The sequence below is a fragment of the Typopeltis vanoorti genome, chromosome 19 (assembly GCF_054136105.1).
Source record: "Typopeltis vanoorti isolate ZY-2024b chromosome 19, IOZ_Tvanoo_1.0, whole genome shotgun sequence".
In the NCBI taxonomy this organism is placed as follows: domain Eukaryota; kingdom Metazoa; phylum Arthropoda; class Arachnida; order Uropygi; family Thelyphonidae; genus Typopeltis; species Typopeltis vanoorti.
Window position 1 is genome coordinate 60,993,432 of NC_143567.1, and position 21,272 is coordinate 61,014,703.

Below are 21,272 nucleotides of genomic sequence, written 5' to 3' on the forward strand. Positions count from 1 at the left end.
ATGCCTCTATGATGGAGATGAAACATGGGATCTAATAAACTTGTGTTTTATATTATTTCGAGGCCCTATGCTCTGCAGGGAGTGAAGAGGATAAGTTAGTTTATATTATTCCTCTGTGCTGTATTCATCCCATTAAACCTAATTAGGGATCACAATGTGATAAGTTTATATAGAGCTTGGAGCACCTCAGGAATGCACCCATGAATCAAATAGATCTTTCTTTCTCTCTTAATCTTTCCCTCTTTTACCTTTATGGTGTTGAAGGCTTCTATTCCTTATAACTACAACCGTTATACGAGGATAGGGTGGTTGGCCCTATGCCTCCGGGTGTATCCTATGTCTGTAGAAGCGTCGAGTCTCAAGGCTAGTTTGACTGCTTGCAGGATGAAAAACCTTGAATGTTTGATTTTGTCCTTCAAAATCAAACATGGGATACACTCCTCAGAAAAACCCTGCAGTCCACGCCCAAGAGCAGCTAATTTGGCTATGTCTAAGAAAGATCCCAAGCTCCTCAATATAAGTGACAGGAATTGAACCCAGGACACTCCTTTTCCAGACATATGGTTGCAAAGCGCATAGCCACTCGGCTAACTGCACAGATGAATCAAATAGATATGAAATGGATATAGCCATTCAAGAAATGAGAAACATATTCTGAAGAAACACAACCATTTATTATTTAATGGTGGAAACCACTCAGATAAACGAGCTAGGAACTCTCATGATATACTGTACTAATTATATCGTAACAGTATAATTATATTTTAAAAAATAATTATCTTATTAGGAGATTTCAAAGCAGAAATTGGAAAAGAAGAAATCTGTAGAAAAATTATCAGAAGCTAAAGCCTTAATAATTGTTAACAAAATAAATTTCAATCTAATAGGCAGGCCTAGGTGTTGAACGTTATTAATAATTTATTTTAACAACACTATGCGACTGACATGGCCTACTATGGACAAACAGAAAAAGGTGTTTGCCAAGGCAGAAAAACATCTGCCTTGGCGAACGTTAAAAAATATATATATTTTGCTACTATTACTATGGTAAGGCTGGACTGGCAGACCACATTTTAGACACCTCTTCACAGAGGATTATTATTATTATCATCAAAAGACTTCCAATTTGCTTATACAAGAGACTCATCATATAAGGTCCCGCTCTCATATGCACAGCTCATCATACCTCAACTTAAATGCATTCATTGTCCCTGCACTCACCACACTCTCAAGTGAAGCATTCCAATCACCCACACCACTCTCAATGCAAAAAATCTACTCCTCACCCACCTCATACAGCTTCCAGGGATGGCCTCACATTCTCCCCACTCTCCATATATTCTATGAAAAATCTCATCCATGCTAATCTGGTAATTACCCTTTACCAACTTATAGCTCTCAATCATGTCTCCCCTCTTCCTTCTAACCCACTAGGCTCTGTAGTTTGCATTCTCTCAATCTGTCCTCATATTCAACATTCCAGAGACCAACTTAGTCGATCTTCTCTGAATCCTCTCCAACATCTCATCATCCCTTTGAAAACGTGGTGACCATATCTCTGCATACTAATCCATATGGGCCTCATCAAGACCTTGTACAATGGAATCAAAACATCCTTATTTTTACACGTCAGTGTTCTCTGCATCATTCCCATAATCCACTGTGTTTTCCTCACAATTTTAGCAAAATGTCCACAAAATTTTGGGTCTCTATCCACCATAATCCCCAAATCTTTCATCTCCTTCACTTCTCTAAAATATCCCCACCTATACTCTGCATCCTATCTTTGCTTCCAAATTTTAAAACCTTACACTTTGCAACATTAAAATGACACCTCACACACTTGCCCATTCAGACAATCTATTTAAGTCCTCTCCTCTTGCAAAGCTACAACATCTGTTTTATTTCTCATAACTCCCCCCCCCCCCAACTTTGCATCATCTGCACACAACTGTATGGCCCCAAAACAGATCCCTGGGGCACACCACTAGTGACTCTCTTCTGGGAAATCACCCCCCCCCCCCATACACAACCTACTGATAACTACAGACAGCCAATCTCCAATCCAATGCACTAATTAATCTGCTATCCAATCCCATCTGTTCCAATTTAACTACTGGTTTGCTATGTAGCAATTTATCCAAAGTCTCTGTAAAATCTAAATATACTACTGTATATGCATCTCCTTGTCCAATGTATTTGTCACCTTGTTATAACAGGTAAGTTGACTGCTAAAACATGATCTTCCTTTAGCAAACCCGTGCTGTCTATTAAAGAGAATTCTACTGCTGTCACCCAGTTTGAATCTTTGTTTTCACTAGCTTCTCCAACACCTTGACCACAACTCCAGACAAGCAAATCGGCATATAATTCAAAGCCGAAGGCTTTGAATTATATGGAAAGATGGCAAAATTGTTCTGCTTCATAAAAGGAGATGATAAGCAGAACAATTTTGCCATCTTTCCATTCATTTGGGACTTGGGCTAATCTGAGACTCATGTTAAAAATGTATATTAAGGCTGTTGTTAACTTCCTGGAACATTCCCTCAAGACACACGGTGACATACCATCAAGTTTACTCAATTCCTCATATACCTCCTAATCACTCACCATCAGTGGTTCCTTCCCCATTCCTGCTGCTCTAAGGTTCTGCATTATGTTACAATCGCAAGGATGGAATACTTTAATGAACTGCTCATTAAACACCTCTACTATATCCTCCTCAGTGTTTATCATCCTTCCATTATCACTGACCAACATCATCTTCCCATAATCATTCTTCCTTCTGATGGCCACATATTGAAAAAACTCCCTAGGATTTCTTTTCCTTTCCATGCAATTCCTCATTCCATATTGCTGCAAGCTGCCTTCTGAGTTTGCCATAATCACCTGCCTTAGTTCCACATATAACTTTCTCACAAAAGTCCTGATATGGCTGGCCACCACCCAAATGATCACTTCAGTCATTTTCACCAACTGGAGGAAGATGGAACACTTCATTTACAACAATATCTTCTGATGAGATAATCAAATCCAAGACCCTTAATCCATGTGTGGCCTCTATTACATACTATTTAAGATAGTCATTCCTTAAAACTCAAGAAATTCATTATCTTTGGTTCCTGATGCCATCTCTTCATTCCAGTCTATATTACCATAATTGACATTGCCCATAACGATCACCCTTTTCTTATACATTTCCTTCTCACTGCCTTTCACATTAACAGGTTTATAGCAACACTCATTAAACAATTAATCCTGTCCACCTCCATCTCACACCATAATACTTAAAAACTCACTGTCAGTATTTGCTCTTTGCATCTCCACCCCTAGACAATCACAACTCCTCTGCCATCATCAATAATGTACCTCATCTCTTTTTTGCTTTGTCTTTGCAAAAGATTACATATCCCTCTATCTCTATTCCTGAAAGAATATCATCCTTGTTCAACCATGTCTCACTTATACCAATAATTTTTGGATGAATGAACTCTATCAATACTACAATTTCATTCCCCTTGTTTCAAATACTTCTAGTATTTGTAAATACACACTAGCTCATTTCTGTTACTATAACAAGTCCCATTAACCCCACATCTCGGACATGACTCTCTGCACTCTCTCCTGTCCATTTCCGTCTATCATCACTGATATTACACCCCTCCCCAGATCTAAATATCGTACACACATCCTTGATGGTCTTAATCCCTTGATCCTTTCTTTTACACTCACACATCCACTACTGAAATGATCAGCCACACTTTTCACGCAGTGCCCCCCATTTCCCTGTACACTGTATTCTTCCTCTTATTCTCTTCACTCACTTCTCCATTCACAAACTTGGTTACTTACTCCCCTTCTCTTCCACAACACCTCTTTCTTCCTCCTACCTTGAGTCTTACATTTACTTCAGTCTTTCTCTCTTGCAGCAACAGTTTCTCCAACTGACTTGCACCAAATCATTCAAATGTAGCCCATCTCTTTTATACAGCTCTATCCATTCTTCACACAACTCTGCTAGCATACCATTCATAATCTTCGCTTGCCTTCTCAACTCATCATTATCACACCTGGGCAACACACTAACTACCTTACCTACCACACTGTTCTCTTTTACTCTCCTTAATAGCCTCATAATATCCCTCATTACATTCTTCTTGTTACAAGTCAAATCATTCATGCCAACTACCACCAACTCTTTTGCTTGTGTACTCCTCTTATCCAATGCTTCAACTATCCTGTTAATTTTACCTCAAGGAAAACAGACCTTGCGCACCTTTTCATTCACAACACCTCTTATCATCGAATCTCCATACATTGCCACTCTCAAATCATTCAATATTTCTTTCAAATCTTTTGTCCCATTCTTTCTCACATTCCCATTTCAAATCTGTAATTCTCAGTTCATTCTTCATGTGTTTAATCTTTAGCCTCACCTTCACCAACTCTGCTTTCATATCTAACTAGTTTTTCAGTGCCATTTACACAGATTGCATTTTCACTACACTGCACATCTGCTGTCTTACTGCCCACCACCACCACTAACTCGCTGTTGGCTCTCTTACTGCTATCTATGCATGCTTCTTACCATCTACTTTCACCCACTGTCTTATCACCATTACCACTCAAGCATTCAGCAGTACTGTCAACTCCACTTATTCCCGTAGCTACATCCACGATCTTTTGCCCGCTACTGCTTACATTCAATATCTCATAATCCATAAGTCTGCTGCATTTCTTATACACCTGGACTCGCACATCTTTCCTATTTTTACTCTCCACATAAATATCTTCAATTTCTCCCCAAGCATACATACTGCATTCACGGCATCTCACCATTTTAGAAAAATCCATGTCACGTGTCTTCATCTTTTGTACCATCTTATGTTTCACTGCCATTTTACTCATGCTAAAAGCTGCACACAAGAAACAAAAAAAAAATTAATAAATCTGGAATTATAACTACACCAAACACCACATACCAATTAGAACTATCATACAACAATCTTTAAAAAATAATTATGCTAATGCCACACAATTTAAAATTTATCTTTTCACAGTGATCTTGATGAGCACAGCTCTCTTTGCTACTTAATGGCCACATTCAAGATGCAGTGTCTTTAGAGCCAGCCATGGCTATGAAGCATTCTCCTGATCTGAACAAGTGTGGTTGCATTAATTTGTCAAAAATTTGGGAGAATTATCTTAAGGTCAACTTCTACATTGCTATAATACTTCTTTTTTTACAACATTAGAAGTCACCAATTCATACACCCATTCATACAAGTGTATAAATACTCTCCCAAGATGGACTGGGTCACCATGGGAGAAGGAGACCCAAAAACCTCCCGTAATGGGAGAGGCCTTTACCCAACAGTGGGGAATATATAGGCTTATAAAAAAAAAAAAAAAGAAAGAAAAAAGAAAAAAAAGTCAACAAATTAGGTGACTTTAGACACTAACTCATTGTCACGTGTTAGCTGTAGATGTATTATGAAGATGCGGTTTGAAATCCAGCAGAATATAAGCATCTTTTTTATACTTTAGTTCATTTGGTGTCGTAATACCATTAAACAAAACTTAGGTGTACAATCTCCAAGTACATTACCTGTATTTGATGTATCCTACCAATTTCCAAGCTCTGTCAACCTCTTTTCTTGACAGCCTATCATTGCATAGTATAAGTTGGCTACAGAGTTTTCCACATTCACAAGCCTTACTGTTCTACATATATCCCTTTAATAATCTGATGTATAGCAGTGTTTCTCAAAGTGTGGTACACGATATTTTCAATTTTCGGCTATGCATCATTAATGCATGGAATCATTATTAAGAAAAAAAAGAATTCTTTTAAACGTATATATTTCTTAATAAATTCTATATTATGTATGAATTCTCCTATTCAAATTGCGAGTTTGTTCACGTTCTGGCAATAGTAACTCGCTCCCTGTGGTAAACAATACGCCCTCCACAACAGCGTCACTATACTGAAGACAAGAAAAACAAATAGTTTTATTGTATCACTGAATAAGGTGCAGAGACATTTGGAGTCTGTGTAATATATTTCTCAACAAATAGTGCAATTAGAGACAACTGGGATAAAAATGGCACTAACTAATGAATCACATCTCCCTCCAACAGAAACTGCTCTATAGACTCGAGCAAAACCGTATGTTGCACCTGCAACATACGGTTTTGCTTGACACCACCCTGTCATGAATGTGTTAAAACTAAAATATATAGTGAATGTGTTTCAGATATGGAATTCAGTTGAAAAGAATTAGCATTTCAACTCAACTGTTGGCTTGCCTTTGTCTTTGGTTCGCGTGATCTTTTGTTAATACTGCACCAATTATATGTACTTCTTCATAGCTGCTCTATATCTCTACTGGCCCACTAGGCTTTTACTTAGTCATTTGCAAAGGATTGTTCATTACATATCTCAAGTCTTGTAAATTACTGGTAATTTTTGTTTGAAATAATGGAAAAGAAGATGAAGCTATTTGGGTAGATGACTTTGACGAAGCACACAAGGAAACTGTTCTTGATGCCAAAAGTAGCGATAGCGAATAGGAGCTTCTTGGTAAGTCACACCATTTTCAGTTTTTTTCTGAAAACTTTAGTTTCTGAAAATCCCCGTATGTATCTTGCACCATGAGTTTTTACCTTTAATTTTGGGAAAAAAATGAGAGTTTATTCGAATAAATACGGTAATTTTTTTTTAGCTTACAAATTCTTAAGTATGGATCATTAGTTAAAGACTGGATTTATAAAACGCACAAAAGAGAGCAATATAGCAAATACAAGTAGCCGTAAGCAACAAGAAAATGTTGATATCGTATCTGTATCAAATGGAATTGATAATGGCATGTCGTCTGACATCTCGAGAGAACAAACTAGGAAGAAGATGAAAAATCTCCGTATGTATGATATGAATTACTTGAAATGTGGATTTTCATGGACAGAAAATGAAGAGGAACCTATTCCAAATTTTGTTCTATTAAAAATAAATGGTATTTTTTTGTTTACATGAACATATAAATTCAAATAAAATAGACATTTACAATGAAATTACTTTATTTATTATTATTTTGATAAGGGGATACTTAGTAATAATGAAAATTTAAGAAGGGGTATGTGGTATCTGAAGTCTGAGAAACACTGACGTATAGGAACATAAGTCATGATAAGTAATAAACAAAATGGATTTAACTTACCGTATATTATCGCGTATAATGCGATCCACGTATAATGCGAACTAGAAATTTTGTTTGAAAACTAGCCCTAAAATGCCATGTCCATGTATAATGCGATCTGTTAATCTTGTTTCATAACATTATAAAAATACAAGAAGAATTAACAAAAGAAATATTTATTTTAAAACAAAATGTCAAAATACAAGAAGAATTAACGAAAGAAATATTTATTTTAAAACATAATGTCAAAATACAAGACGAATTAACGAAAGAAATATTTATTTTAAAACAAAATCCTTTAAATTCTTCTTCATCTTTTGAGTCATCAAACATTTCATTTATAAATTCATCTGTAGGGATTGCGTCATCAGTGTAGCAGTTGTCATCGTCTTCATGCTCTCCAATTTGTTGTGCATCATCCTCGCTTTCGTGTATGATGTGATCTTCAGATCCATCCATTGAATTACTTATTCCACATTTAAGAAATGAGCGTTGAATCATTTCAGATGGTATCGAATCCCATGCTTCTTTAACCCAGCTGGTGACTAGGGTGATCTCAGGCTTCTGAAAATTCCCACCCTTCGGCATCTTCACCAAACCAGATGACATCCATTCTCTCCATTTTTCACATAAGTGATCTTTAAATGGCTTATTCAAGCTGACATCAAGCAGCTGCAAAACGGAAGTTAGACCATCCGGTATGACTGCTAGGTCTGTACGTAGCTCACGTGCTTTCTCTTTGCTTGCCTCTGTTAAATGCGCCTGGAACATATCCCAGATTAGCATGCTTTGTTGACGTAACAAGCTACCCGGACGTATGTTCCATACTTGATCCAGCCACAATTGTACACCTTCTTCATCCATCCAACCTTTCTGATTGGCGCGAACAATTACACCTGGTGGAAATTTCATATGCTTCGGAATTTTCTTCCTTTTAAATATCACTGTTGGCTTTAATTTGGTTCTGTCTGTCATGCATGCTAGAACAATGGTAAAATGCGTTTTTTCATGTCTCGTTGTTTTTATGAAGACACCCTTTTCACCAACTGAGTTTACTGTTAGATTCCCAGGCATATCAAAGTACATGGGCGTCTCATCCATATTGCCAATTTGGGAAAGTTCATATCCATGACACTTCCGTAATTTTATGATAAATTTATGGAAGGACTGCACTTTTTCTTCAAGATGCTTTGGTAATTCTGCACAATTTTTGTTCAGTGTCATAATGTTAATGCTTTGGGTTCCATAAATCTGTTGCACCACCCAGGCGAAGCAAGAAAAGATGAAATACCTGGTGTGAGTTGTAGAGCTCGAAAACGAATTGCATTTCTTGTTACTATAATGCCATCTTGTCGTTGAGTCAAAATCCATTCATTTAGCTCTTCTTTGAGTTCTGGAAGGGATGCTAGATCTCCACGAGGGGCACATTTCGTTTTGGGGATTTTTTCAAGACGGTCTTTTTGCTTACGCTAAAGTCTAATATTACTCTCTGCTACACAAATTCTCTCATAGCAACACTGTTATTATGTTCTTCTGCAAACTGCACGACACGCAATTTAAATCCTGCTTCAAAAGATGAACGTTTACATTTCTGTTGGCTCATTTTCAGGCTAGGTTTGTTTAACAAATAATATTTAAAATGAACTGTGGTTAAACCAATATACCTAACTGTGCTTTATCATTCGGCGACGGAGAGCGCATCGTATCTGCGCATAATGCCAGTAATGTAAGTAGCTTTATGTGCAGATACAATGCGCGCTCGGTCACCGAATGTGAGTGGATCAAGTAGATTTGGTTGCATAGACATTAGGTAGTATATATTGTGTGTGCAAGTCTAATAAGATGTTATATTTTTTAGGATCTGAATATAATGTGAACCCCTAACTTTAAGTAGTATTTTTTACCATAAATTTTTCGCATTATACGCGATAATATACACCACATATTTTATTGGTATAAAATTTTTGCCCTAATATCAAGGGCATCTTCAGTTTGACTTCCAAATTAAACAACAAGAACAGAAACTGGTATATTCAACAATGAAATGTGCAAACTGCACATACATGATGTAGAGGTATCATGGTCTACTTACATTAAGGTTCTAGTAAAAATAACAAGAGATTAAAAAAAAAATTAATAAATAATTAATTCTAGAATTTGTGAAGAAGAACTATTTCCCATAAGAGTCCATCATTTCTACTTTGATTTAGTTACTACAGCAAGTAAACTGTATAAACATTCCATATTTTGCATTCTCTCAATCTAAAGACCAGAAACCAACTTAGCTGATAGTCTCTGAACAAATCTTGACACCTCTTCACTCACCATGCCTCTAATCATTGAATCCCCATACAGGGCTGCTCTTGAATCATTCAATATCTCTTTCAAAGTGCCATCTTTCATCCTATTTCCATGCAAATCTGTAATTTTCCTTCATTCATTCCTCATACAATTAATCTCTTGCCTTATCTTTATTAAATTCCATTTTCATCTCTTCAACTACTTTCTCACTGCAATTTATGCCAATCACATTTTTTACTATCTTGAGCGTCTACTGTCTTACTGCTCACCACTGTTAACTCAATGCCTTGCCACTATTGTTTCATGAACCATATTGTCAACTATGCTTACTTCCAAACTACATCCATGATCATTTCTCCACTACTGCTCATATTCAATGACAACTCATAATCCATACGTATGTTACACTTCTTGCACAACCAAACTTTCTCATCTCTATTACTCCTCTTCACAGATATTTTCTGTCACTCTACAAGCATTTGCATTGCTTTAAGACACCTCACCATTTTTGAAATATCTATGCTGCTTGCATATTTCTTTCATAAATGGCAACATGTCTCATCACCATTTTGCACACTCTCAAAGCTACACACACAACAAACACAAATAATTTAATTAATTCACAACTTTAATTAAACCAAGCACTCCTATCAACCACAGCTATCATACAACAATATTTGTATGATAGCTGTGTATGTGTAACAATTCAAAAATATCACTACACATTTATAAAATTTAAGCTAATCTTTCCACAATTCTCTTAATCATCTAGTGGCCACCTGAAAAGCTGTGTATTATGCTGGATGATAGCAGACAAGGAGTTGTAGTTTGGAGACAAATTGCAAAAGAGTGGGCAAGCAACTCATGGATCTCTTTAATGCTGAAGAACATCCATTGATAAGCAGAGATAGGAAGTTCTTATTCCTCTTTATAAGGCTTTGATATGGCCATATATTACTTTGTACAGATCTGGTCACTAGTTTCCTGGGCAAGAGGATCCAGAGGTGAGTGACCAAGATGGTGAGAGGTCTGTGGAATTCTCCCTATAAGGAGGGAGAATTCCACACTACTTAGCCTGCTAGAGAGCACACCATCAGGACTTTTAGGAGAACAATAGCTTCATCTCTTCATTCTCAGTTACTGTGTTGTAGTGCCTACGTGCACGTGCCTTTTTTTGTAAGAAATGACGTTGCCGAAATATCGGAAATCTTTATTAAAGTGTAATTTAATTTATATTCATATCTACGTTGTTCAATTCCTTAAGTGATTTAATAATGCATAAGCAACGTATAAGCCTGTCTACGAGAATACAAAGTTGTTGAAAACAAAATACATGATAAAAGCATGTCTATTCATATTAATCTTTTACCCGAGTAAGCAAACAACGTGCACAAAATGTATTTCATAACTAGGTTACTTATATACAGAGACTGTTGACTTCACATTCACTGATTCAGCATCCCATAATGCACAGCATATTTTCAGAAAAATATATTGCTATGCATTATGGAAAGAGTCACTATCCAGATTAGTTTTGAAAAGGATTTCCAGTGGAAATTGTGTAAGAGTGTGGTTAGCAAGAGTGCTGGGACTAGATTTTTAGCTTGGAGAGTGATAAATGGTAGGAATGTGTTGCCAGAGGTGGTTGTGAGTGCTTCATCAATGAATGCGTTTAAGGAGAGGTATGATAGGTATTATGTGAATAATAGATTTCTCACAATGAGTCTTACTCTATCAGGATCTTGGGATAATAATCTTATAAGGAATAAAAGAGAAATGCGATTGTCTGTGGAAATAATAGTGGTAGTGGTCGGCGGTAGATGACGTTGGTGGATTGAGTGGTGGAGATAGAGTTGTAGAGCAGGTGCCCTCCCTCGATGAGTCTTTGGACTCCCCGGAGGTGTCAAATAATAATAATAAGAGAGAAATCAGTCAAACATTAGACTAGCTATAAACCATACAGTGATCAAAGTCTTGAGATTACTGTATAATAATAATTATTATTAAGTTAGGTTAACAAAATATGTACTTAAAATTAAAATACTAAATGGAGAATTTTCCAGTAGCACTTTTGATGAATACCTGCTGTTTATGTTTGGCATAAATCAACTCAATTCCAGGTTTTAACCTATGATTGCAGACATTTTAAAACATTCCACCAGGAAATCATAAAACAAGTCTTTATTAGTCTAACAGAAATATAACTACCTTAATATGCCTAATAAAATTCACAATATATATATGAAGTAATATGAAATGCATACCTGCCTTCTCTAAATACCTGTGAATGTGTTCTAAGTTTATATGGAAGAAACTTTGATCCAAGATTATCAATTTTGCGAAGTACAACGTTTGTGTTAAGTAAAAATTCTCCAGTTCTCTTCAGTGCAGAGAATAATTCTGGCTACATGTAATAATTTAAACATACAATGTATAAGAATGGGTTGATAAAGAAATGCTATAGCATTGCATAATTCCAGAACAATTGTAAAATTATCTAGTAACAATAAATATGTATGGAAAAATATTCAAAAAAAGAGCACAGAACTTGACTATCCTATTTTTATTTTTAAATTCTTTTTATTTTTTTTTTGGGGGGGGGGGGGATTGTCTCATAATTAACAGTTCATATTTTTCATTGAAATTCAGTTATCAGATACCTTGCCTGCCTGGTATGTTATAAATTGTTAAATCTGATTACAAACATCATAATTTGACAAATGTATTTTCATTTTTTGTTCAATAAATGAAATGTTCAATAAATTCATTGTTCAATGAATTACATACATGAAAACAAGATAATTGACATCATATTGTTATTATTAAGAGAGAGACTACCAGGGAGTCGGGAACTAATCGAGAGAGAGGCCACATACTACACACACCAGATGTCATACCTCTTCTTGAATTCATTCACTCTACCTTGCACATATAACACCCAATAACAATCCATTCCAATCTCACTCCACTATGAGAGAAAAAGCTAGTTCCCCACCACACACACACCTTCTTGACAGCATTCATTCTTAACTTCCAAGGATTTTCTCGAATTTTCCACACCCTCCAAAAAACAGCATCTACCGAAATCCTGTTTCAGCAATTTGTAAGTGACAATCACATCACCCCCTCTTTCTCCTATTTGCTAGTGTCTGCAGTCTACAAATTTTCAATCTGTCTTCATGATCAGTATTCCACAATCTTCATATCATTTAACGTTCTCCTTTGCCTTCTCTCTACTGTATCAGAATCATCACAAAACCTAAAGACCAGACATGTGCACAACAGTCAAAGTTAGATTCTTATCAAGGCCTTGTAAAGAGGCAAAATGAGCCTTATATTTGTGTTGTCAAAGTTTGTTTCAGAATTGCAATTATTCTCTGAGTTGTATTTGCAATCTTAGCCATATGGTCCTTGAACTTCAACTTCCTATCTACTAAAAACTCCAAGATTTTTAGACTGATCAGTTTCTTCTAGTATGATCCTCCCTATATAATACAACATTGGATGACTTTACATTTACTAACATTGAACTGGCATCCATTTTCCAGTACCCACAATTCCTGCCTATTCAAATCATTCTGGAAGTACTGAATTTCAGTTGCATTCTTAATTACCCTACATCATCAGCAAATAGCTGTTGTCAGCTGTCAAATCCTTCCTAATGTCATTAATGTACAGACTGAATAACAGTGGACCAAGGACTGATCCTTGTGGTTACACCACTTATTACCTTAAATCTTACAGACTCACATCCCCATATACCACTTTTGATATGTCAGTTAGCTATCCTCTTATTTTATAATCAAATCCCATATTCTCCAATTTATGCAACAGTCTTCCATGCTGTATTCTGTCAGAAATCTTAGCAAAATCTAAAAGCATCATAGTGTATCCAATTCCCCTCGTCTAACTCAGTGGTAACATTATTATAGAATATGAGCAAGTTGCTAAAACATGACACCCCCCCAACTTAGTAAACATATGCTGTTCATTGCAAAGCAGAAACCCATATCTCAATTCGAGTCTAATCAATTTTTCCAAAATTTTCACCACCACTCCAAAGATACTGATTGTCTATAGTTAGATACACCAGTCTTTGCACCACCCTTGTGCAATGGAATTACCATACATTCTTTCCACTCTTGTGGAATCTTCCCTGTTCAGAGACTCAAATTATATAGCCTAATCAAAGAAACAGTAGCATCAGTACTGATAATCCCATCAATCCCTATTGCTGAATTCATATTCAGTTTGTGCAACAGCTCTAATACCTCCTCATACACCCAAGTTTCTTCATTCAGTGAAGAGGTAGCAGTGAGAGTAATGTCGCATATACCAGGTTGAGCTCTCAGCAAAATGGGCACTCATTAGTTGAACAACCTCTTCCATATGTCACTTTCACACCATCTGCAGTTATTCTTTTATATTCATTCTTTCTTTTACCTGCAGCATAATGATAGAATTCTTTGAGGTTTTCTTCAGTTTGCAGAGCCAGTTTCTTTTCATACTCAGACTTAGCTTTCTGTACAACAGTTGTAACTCTTCTGGCCTGCTACTTATAATTTTCATAACTGACATCATCCTTATGTACATGGTATTCCTTCCACATCACCTTTTCTTACAAATCTCTTGCTTGTTAAGATTACATATCCATTTCACTCCTACCTTATTTATTTTTTGAACTCTTGGGACACATTCTGATACTGCATCATCTACCACTCTCGATATTCTTCTCATTCAGCACTGATACCATATTGCTGAACCTGTCATAATTTCCTGCTTTATAGTTCAGCATTTAACCTTTTCTGAATAGAACATTCACAAACTTAGTCACTTCAAGAGAGTACAGCATGATCACTGTCACCAATCAGAGGCAGAATAGTTATGGCCTTAAATGAAATCCCCTCCGACATTATAATCAAATCTAACACTCTTTGACCTCGACCTTTTGTCACATGCTGCTTGAGAAAGTTGTATTGCAACAGCTCAATAAACTCAGTTTCATCATTCTTCTCATGAGATTTTACTGCTACCCAATCAATGTCTGGATAATTAAAGCCCCCCCCCCTTTACTATGATTACACTTTTCACATCCACTGTCTTTATTTGTTGATGTATTTCTTTGTCACCAGCAATTGATTCACTAAGTCTATAACAACACCCCACCATGTATTTGATGTTAATCTCCACTTCACACCTTCAAACTGCATTGCTACATGAAAACTAGATAACCTACATCATTTAGAACCACATACATGCTCATGGTTAATTTTTTCTTTTCTTTTATTTACTTTTTCTTTTCTTTTTTTTTTTTGTGACTCATCCACAAAAGGTACACCTATCATAGATACAGTTCCATGGGTGGGTCACATTGAATAATCTGGTTCATGTACTTCAGAGATCCAAATAGACCCTAATAAATGAAGAAGTGGTATCACACTGGGTAACAAAAATTATCTACCACAAAAAAGTTTCTTGAATAGCTATGCCTCAGCAGGATTTAAATCCACAAGTTACAGAGTAGAGACATTATCCACATGGTCAACCATGTCAGCAAATAGTTCTATATATTCATTACAAATTCAAAACAAATGCCATTCATTATGAAGTTATATATTTTAACAAATATTTTCTTCTACTTATCAAAAGTATTTAGTTAACATATAATTTTCAGAACTGAATAACACACAGAAAAAAAAAAAAAAAACACTGGGACCCATAGATAGAAAACAGCACTGGAGGATCTTTATAGGAAGTTGATGCTGGATGCAAAATCCTTTCTTTTAATCAGCACATGAGGGCAAATTTAAGGCCTATGAAATTTTAATAAACCACCTTGATCTTAATAAATTTAGTTTAATCCTTTATCCAAGTGTGTGCAAACAAAGTTTGCGCCTGAAAGTATCATCAGGACTGGGGTAAAGTAGTACAGCACCACTTTACTATAGTCTTCATTATAGTCTAACCAAGTGAAAAATAAACTTTTAACACCTGATCTTAGCAATAATGATGGTCTAAAAATCCAGGAATATGGATAGTGCATATTCTATCCACATTACATTTTCTTCTAAGAGATCATTGTAAATTTAAATTATAAATTAAACTGTATTTAAATTATTGATCAGCACCATTATTGCTATATTAAAAATATGAAAAGTTAATATGAATTTGTTCTCTTGCCATGTTATATATAAAAAATAGGATAAAGCTTGTTTTCTTTGATTTTCTAACTAGAGGTCAGGCCAGAAGAATAACAGTTGATCAAATCAAATCCTTCCCATAATTATTTATATGGGCACTCCATTGAGTCAAAATACTCATTGCATAATGCAAAAACATTATGGAAAAGGGCCACTACTCAGACTAGTTTGGACCTATATATTGAAGTCTCATGAGTGGGAGATACAACACCGGGCAACTCCTTGCAAAGGTGGAGCAAGCTACCAACACTCCTATCTCAGTATCTCCCATAATGCAAAATGCATCTCCTTGCAGATATGTATAATGTTATGCATTAAGGGAAGGGCCACTACCCAGACTAGTTTCGACCTTTATTGAGGTCTCTTCAGTGGAAGCCAGGCCCAAGTGGAGATACCAAAGCAGAAGCATTAGCAAGGTCATCTCCTCCTATAGGAGCTGCCAAATGGTGTGCCACCTTTTTTATTAAATTACTCTGGATTTAGAGAAAGATGTTGAAAGTTTATTTTTCACTTGGTCAGACTATAATAAATTTAGTTTAATCCTTTATCCAAGTGTGTGCAAAAAGGAGGGTAATGCTGTAGCCAATGAAGTTTTAACTGAGACTCGGCTATTGCTGTTACCCTCCTTCCATGATCAGAGCTTATAGCTCTATATTACCCCATCTGTTATTGTTGATAGTGATGTTTTCTCAAACTTTTTTGTCTGGCGGCACACTAAAATCAATAAATAAATTTCACAGTACCCCTAGTATTATTTGCTTTTTATAGAGAGTAAAGTGCCGATTAATTTATTCTGAAAGACTCGCATATATAACCCATAAATAAATTGATATTAGAGATACTAAAGATATGAAGGAAAGCGTGTTTAAAAGAAAACAGATTTTATTTAAACTAAATTGGTTTATTTTCAAACAACCCAAAAACATACAAAACAAAAGCTATTATAAAGGTTCAGATAATAAAATATGAACTTAATGTGAAATATGTGCCTGGTGTTGTTTGCATATTTCTTTGATATTAGGCCTTGTTTTTGAGAGACATTCTCATCTCATTTTCAAGGGCCTTTAGTCTTTCTCTCTTCTTTGTTTTAATATTTACAAGTGCAGAAAAACCCAGTTCACACAAATAAGATGTATAAAATTGCAATAAGATGTTAAGTGCTTTGAATCCTATATTGGGGTACTACTTCATAGTTATCCAAAATGAATTCAGACACATTTCTGAATGCTTCATTCTCAATGTACGATCGTTACTTATATCAATTAATTCTTTGGCTTCTATAAGACCTAACTCACTCATTGCTGATGTTGACTCTACAAATGGATTTCGAATCCAATCGTATAAATTGGCTGAAATGTCTGGAAAATAATGGTCAATTTTTTCTTCCAACGATGTTAAATGACTGTAAATAAGCTTTTGCAGATCAGTGTTCTTACATTTTCTGGAGGCAACTTTAAGGAACATTTCTACATTGTTGGTGCTTAATTTTATCTTCCACATTTTTATTTTATCTTTAAAAGCTTTAATTTTATCTGTAGATGTCAAAATATTCTCATTTCTTCCTTGCAGGTTGGAGTTCAGCTTGTTCAGATGATCAGATATGTCTGTTAAATAGGCTAGTTTGGAACACCAAATATCACCTTGTAATAATTTATAGAATTCTGGTTTGTCTTCATTTTGGAAAAAACATTAATATATCTTCTTTAAGTTCAAAAAAACGATCCAATACACGACCTTTTGAAAGCCATCTTACTTCAGTATGAAGAAGATTCTTGTAATGAGATTGCATCTCTTCACATAGTCCTGCAAATATTCTAGATTTTAATGGTCTGGCCTTGATATTATTACTATTATTACGGGCAACTCCAGGGAGTCATTAGACTCATCGAGGGAGGCCCCAAATCATATTCATCACAACTATCCAACATTCATACAGTATCTATCATACCTCGCCTTAAACTCATTTACTGTCACAGCATCCACCACAGACTCAGGGAGCGCATTCCACTCATTCACTACTCTAAAAGTAAAGAACCCAGCTCTAACACCTTTACTAACCACACTTTTGCCCAGTTTCCATGGATGTCCCCTAGTCCTCCCACAACCAGCCATGTTCTCAAAAATATCTTCTGAATTAATTTTATAGAAACCCTTCAGTAATTTCAATGTCTCAATCATATCTCCTCTCCTCCGCCTATCAACCAATTTTTGCAACCCACAAATCCTCAACCTGTTCTCATACGGTTCATTCCACAGACCTGCTATCATCTTGGTCACTCGCCTCTGGATCCTCTCCACCTCCTCCCCATCAAGAAGAAACCTAGGTGACCAAATCTGGGCACAGTAGTCGAGATGGGGTCTTATCAAGGCTCGATACAGAGGAACAATAACCTGCTTGTCTCTGCTTGTCAACATATTCTTCAGCAACCAAGTGATTTGATGAGCTGATTTGGCCACTTTTGCAATGTGTCCCCTAAATTTCAATTCCTTATCCACCAACACTCCTAAATCTCGTGCCTCATCAATTTCCTGCAGCACTGTTCCACCAATGCAGTAAACTGCCACCAATCTTTTCACCCCAAAATGCATAACCTTACATTTTGCCACATTAAATTGACATCCATTCTCCTTAGCCCAGACCTCCAATCTATCCAAATTATCCTGCAAAATTTTGACGTCATCTGCATTCACTATTGTCCTACCCAACTTCGCATCATCCGCAAACAAATGAACTCTTCCTCTCAGATCGTTTCCTATATCATTAATGAACAAATTAAACAGCAGTGGTCCAAGAACAGATCCTTGTGGCACACCACTAGTCACAGGCCATCTTGTGGACTCTACTCCTGAGTAAACCACTCTCTGATATCTCTCCGTCAACCACGCTCCTATCCATCTCACCAACCCTATGTTCATCCCCATATGCTGCAATTTACTGATTAGAATTCCATGTGGTATCCTGTCAAAGGCAGGATACCACATGGAATTCATGTGGTATCCTGGCAAGGTCCAGTAGAATCACTGTAAACCCATTATCTTTATCCAGTTCAGCCTTCACTGTGTTATAATACGTGAGCAAGTTACCGAGGCATGACCTACCTTTCACAAAACCATGCTGTCCCCGATACAGTATCCCATTTTCTTCTATCCAATTTTGTATTTTCCTCTTGACTATTTTCTCTAAGACCTTGATAACGATTCTTGTTATGCTGATTGGCCGGTAATTTTCAACAGCAGCCTTGGAACCACCTTTGTGCAGCGGAACTATTTTCCCCTCTTTCCACCCCCTTGGGAGTGACCCAGACCCGCGGCTCAAATTAAACAAAATGGTCAAGGGCACTGACAATTCTTTAGCCGCTTCACATATGACACGAGCTGGTATACCATCCAATCCCACAGATGTAGTGACATTGAGGTTCTGTAATAGACTAGTTACCTCTACTTCATTCATCACAATTCCAGTATAAGCTGTTGGTTCTTCCATTCCTGCAAAGTCACCACCTGGATGATATACTCTTGCAAAGTGCTCGCTCAGTAATTCCACAATATCGACTGATTCGGTTACCTCCCTACATTCTACCATGAGCATTTTTCCTTTTACTTGCAACATATTGAAAAAACTGTTTGGGATTCTCTTTAGCCTGCATGGCCAATTTTCTTTCGTAATCTGCTTTTGCTTTTCTTACCATCCTGGCCTGAGCTTTATACTGTTCCTGCACCTGCTGGTCACCTTTCTCCTTAAATTCCCTCCACAATTGTTTCTTTTTTTGCAGCTCAAGTTTAATAGTGTTATTAATCCATTTAACCCCTACTTGATTTATTATTCCGACTCTTGGTATACAGTCAACCATTGCCTCCTGCAAACACTTCTTAATCACCTCCCATGCACTATCAACATCCAGCCCTTGCAGTTTTACATGCCATGGCACTGAGCCAAGCACACACCTAAGCTTGTCATACTTACCAGCCCGGTAATTCCACATGTACCCTGTCTTAATTGTAAATTCCACTCCTTTAGCCACCTCCCAAGTCATGACCTTATGATCACTCTCACCAATTGGCAGCAGCATGGTCATGTTCGTTACAGCTACATTCTCAGATGCAATTACTAGGTCAAGCACTCTCTGCCCCTTAGTATTTTCCACTACATGCTGTCGCAGATAGTTGTCCCTTAATAACCACATAAAATCCAATTCCTTCCTCCCATGTGCCCTCTCCTCTTTCCAGTCAATGTTACCATAATTGAAATCACCCATAATAATTACCCTGCTTCCACTCATTTCTTCTATTTGCCTATGCATACTATCCCCACCATCTATTCCATCGCCTGGTCTATAGCAGCACTCAATTGTATATTTTATTCTGCTAGATTTGATCTCACACCAAACAGCCTCAAATGTGCTATTTTCTGTATCCTGCAGTTCAACTTCTATACTCCTTGGCTGCAGCTCATCAGCTATCATTAATAACACTCCTCCCCCCTTTTTATTCACCCTGTCACTCCTGAACACGCTATACCCATCACATTCAATCCCACTAGCGTTATCATCTTCTGTCAGCCATGTTTCACTAATACCAACAACCTGTGGCCTGGAAGTGCCAACCAAGGCCAAAAACACTTCCTTCTTGTTCCTAATACTCCTGGCATTAGTGTACACGAATTGCAGAAGCCCATTAGTTCCATTCCTACTTTGATGCCTTATACTAACTATCCCATTCTGATTTGTTGTCCTTCGTACTTGCTCGGGCATATTATACTCATTCATACACTCAACTGCCTCCCTCAAGTCTGCATATCTACCCCCCCCCCTTAATAAATCTAGTTTCCGAGTCTGTACATCCACTTCCACTTCATTCATCAATACTTTTTCAAGCCTCCGTACACCAAATCCATTCAAACATAACCCATCCATCTTATATAAATCCTTTCGTCCATCGAACTCACTCCACAATTTCAGAGGCCATCAGAATCAGATTTTCACTCTTTAAGATAAATAGTTGAGAGATTGTAGGAATAACAAAGATCTGTATTTAACTTTTGTAGACCTGCAAGTCATATGATAAGGTGACAAGAGAAAAGCTATTCAAAATGCTACAATTGTATGGTGTCAATGGGGCATTATATATTGCAATACTTAGTCTTCATTTGAGTTGCACGTCAGTAGTTAGAACTGAAGGAAGTACAGGAAGATGGTTTGATATTAAATCTGGTGTCAGGTCAGACAAGGATGTACATTATTCCCTCTGTTATTCATTATGTATATGGATTGCATTATGAAGGGAAGTGATATTAAACTTGATATGAAAATTAGAAATGTCAATTTCAGCTGTTTACTTTATGCAGATGGTGTTATACTTTTAAATAAATCCGCTACAAGTCTGCAAGATTCATTGACTAAATTGAATAACTGTTGTAACAAATTTGGTATGAAAATCAGCAGTAACAAGACAAAGACAATGAAAATAGACAGAAACATTGAAAATATCAACTGTATCATGAATGAAGAATCTATAGAACAAGTAAAACATTTCAGCTACTTAGGGACAATTTTTAGTGAACACGGTAAATTAAATA

The 21,272-nt window shown here is 36.5% G+C and overlaps 1 protein-coding gene across 1 annotated transcript in view; it reads right to left on the bottom strand.

Moving 5' to 3' along the window:
* The window catches only part of mRpS6 (mitochondrial ribosomal protein S6), a 36,089-nt gene that overhangs the window by 11,888 nt on the left and 2,929 nt on the right, over positions 1-21,272 (bottom strand). The window contains exon 2 of the mRNA XM_090409343.1: positions 11,762-11,901. Coding sequence (XP_090265469.1) covers positions 11,762-11,901 — 140 coding nt within the window. The remainder of the gene's footprint in view (positions 1-11,761; positions 11,902-21,272) is intronic.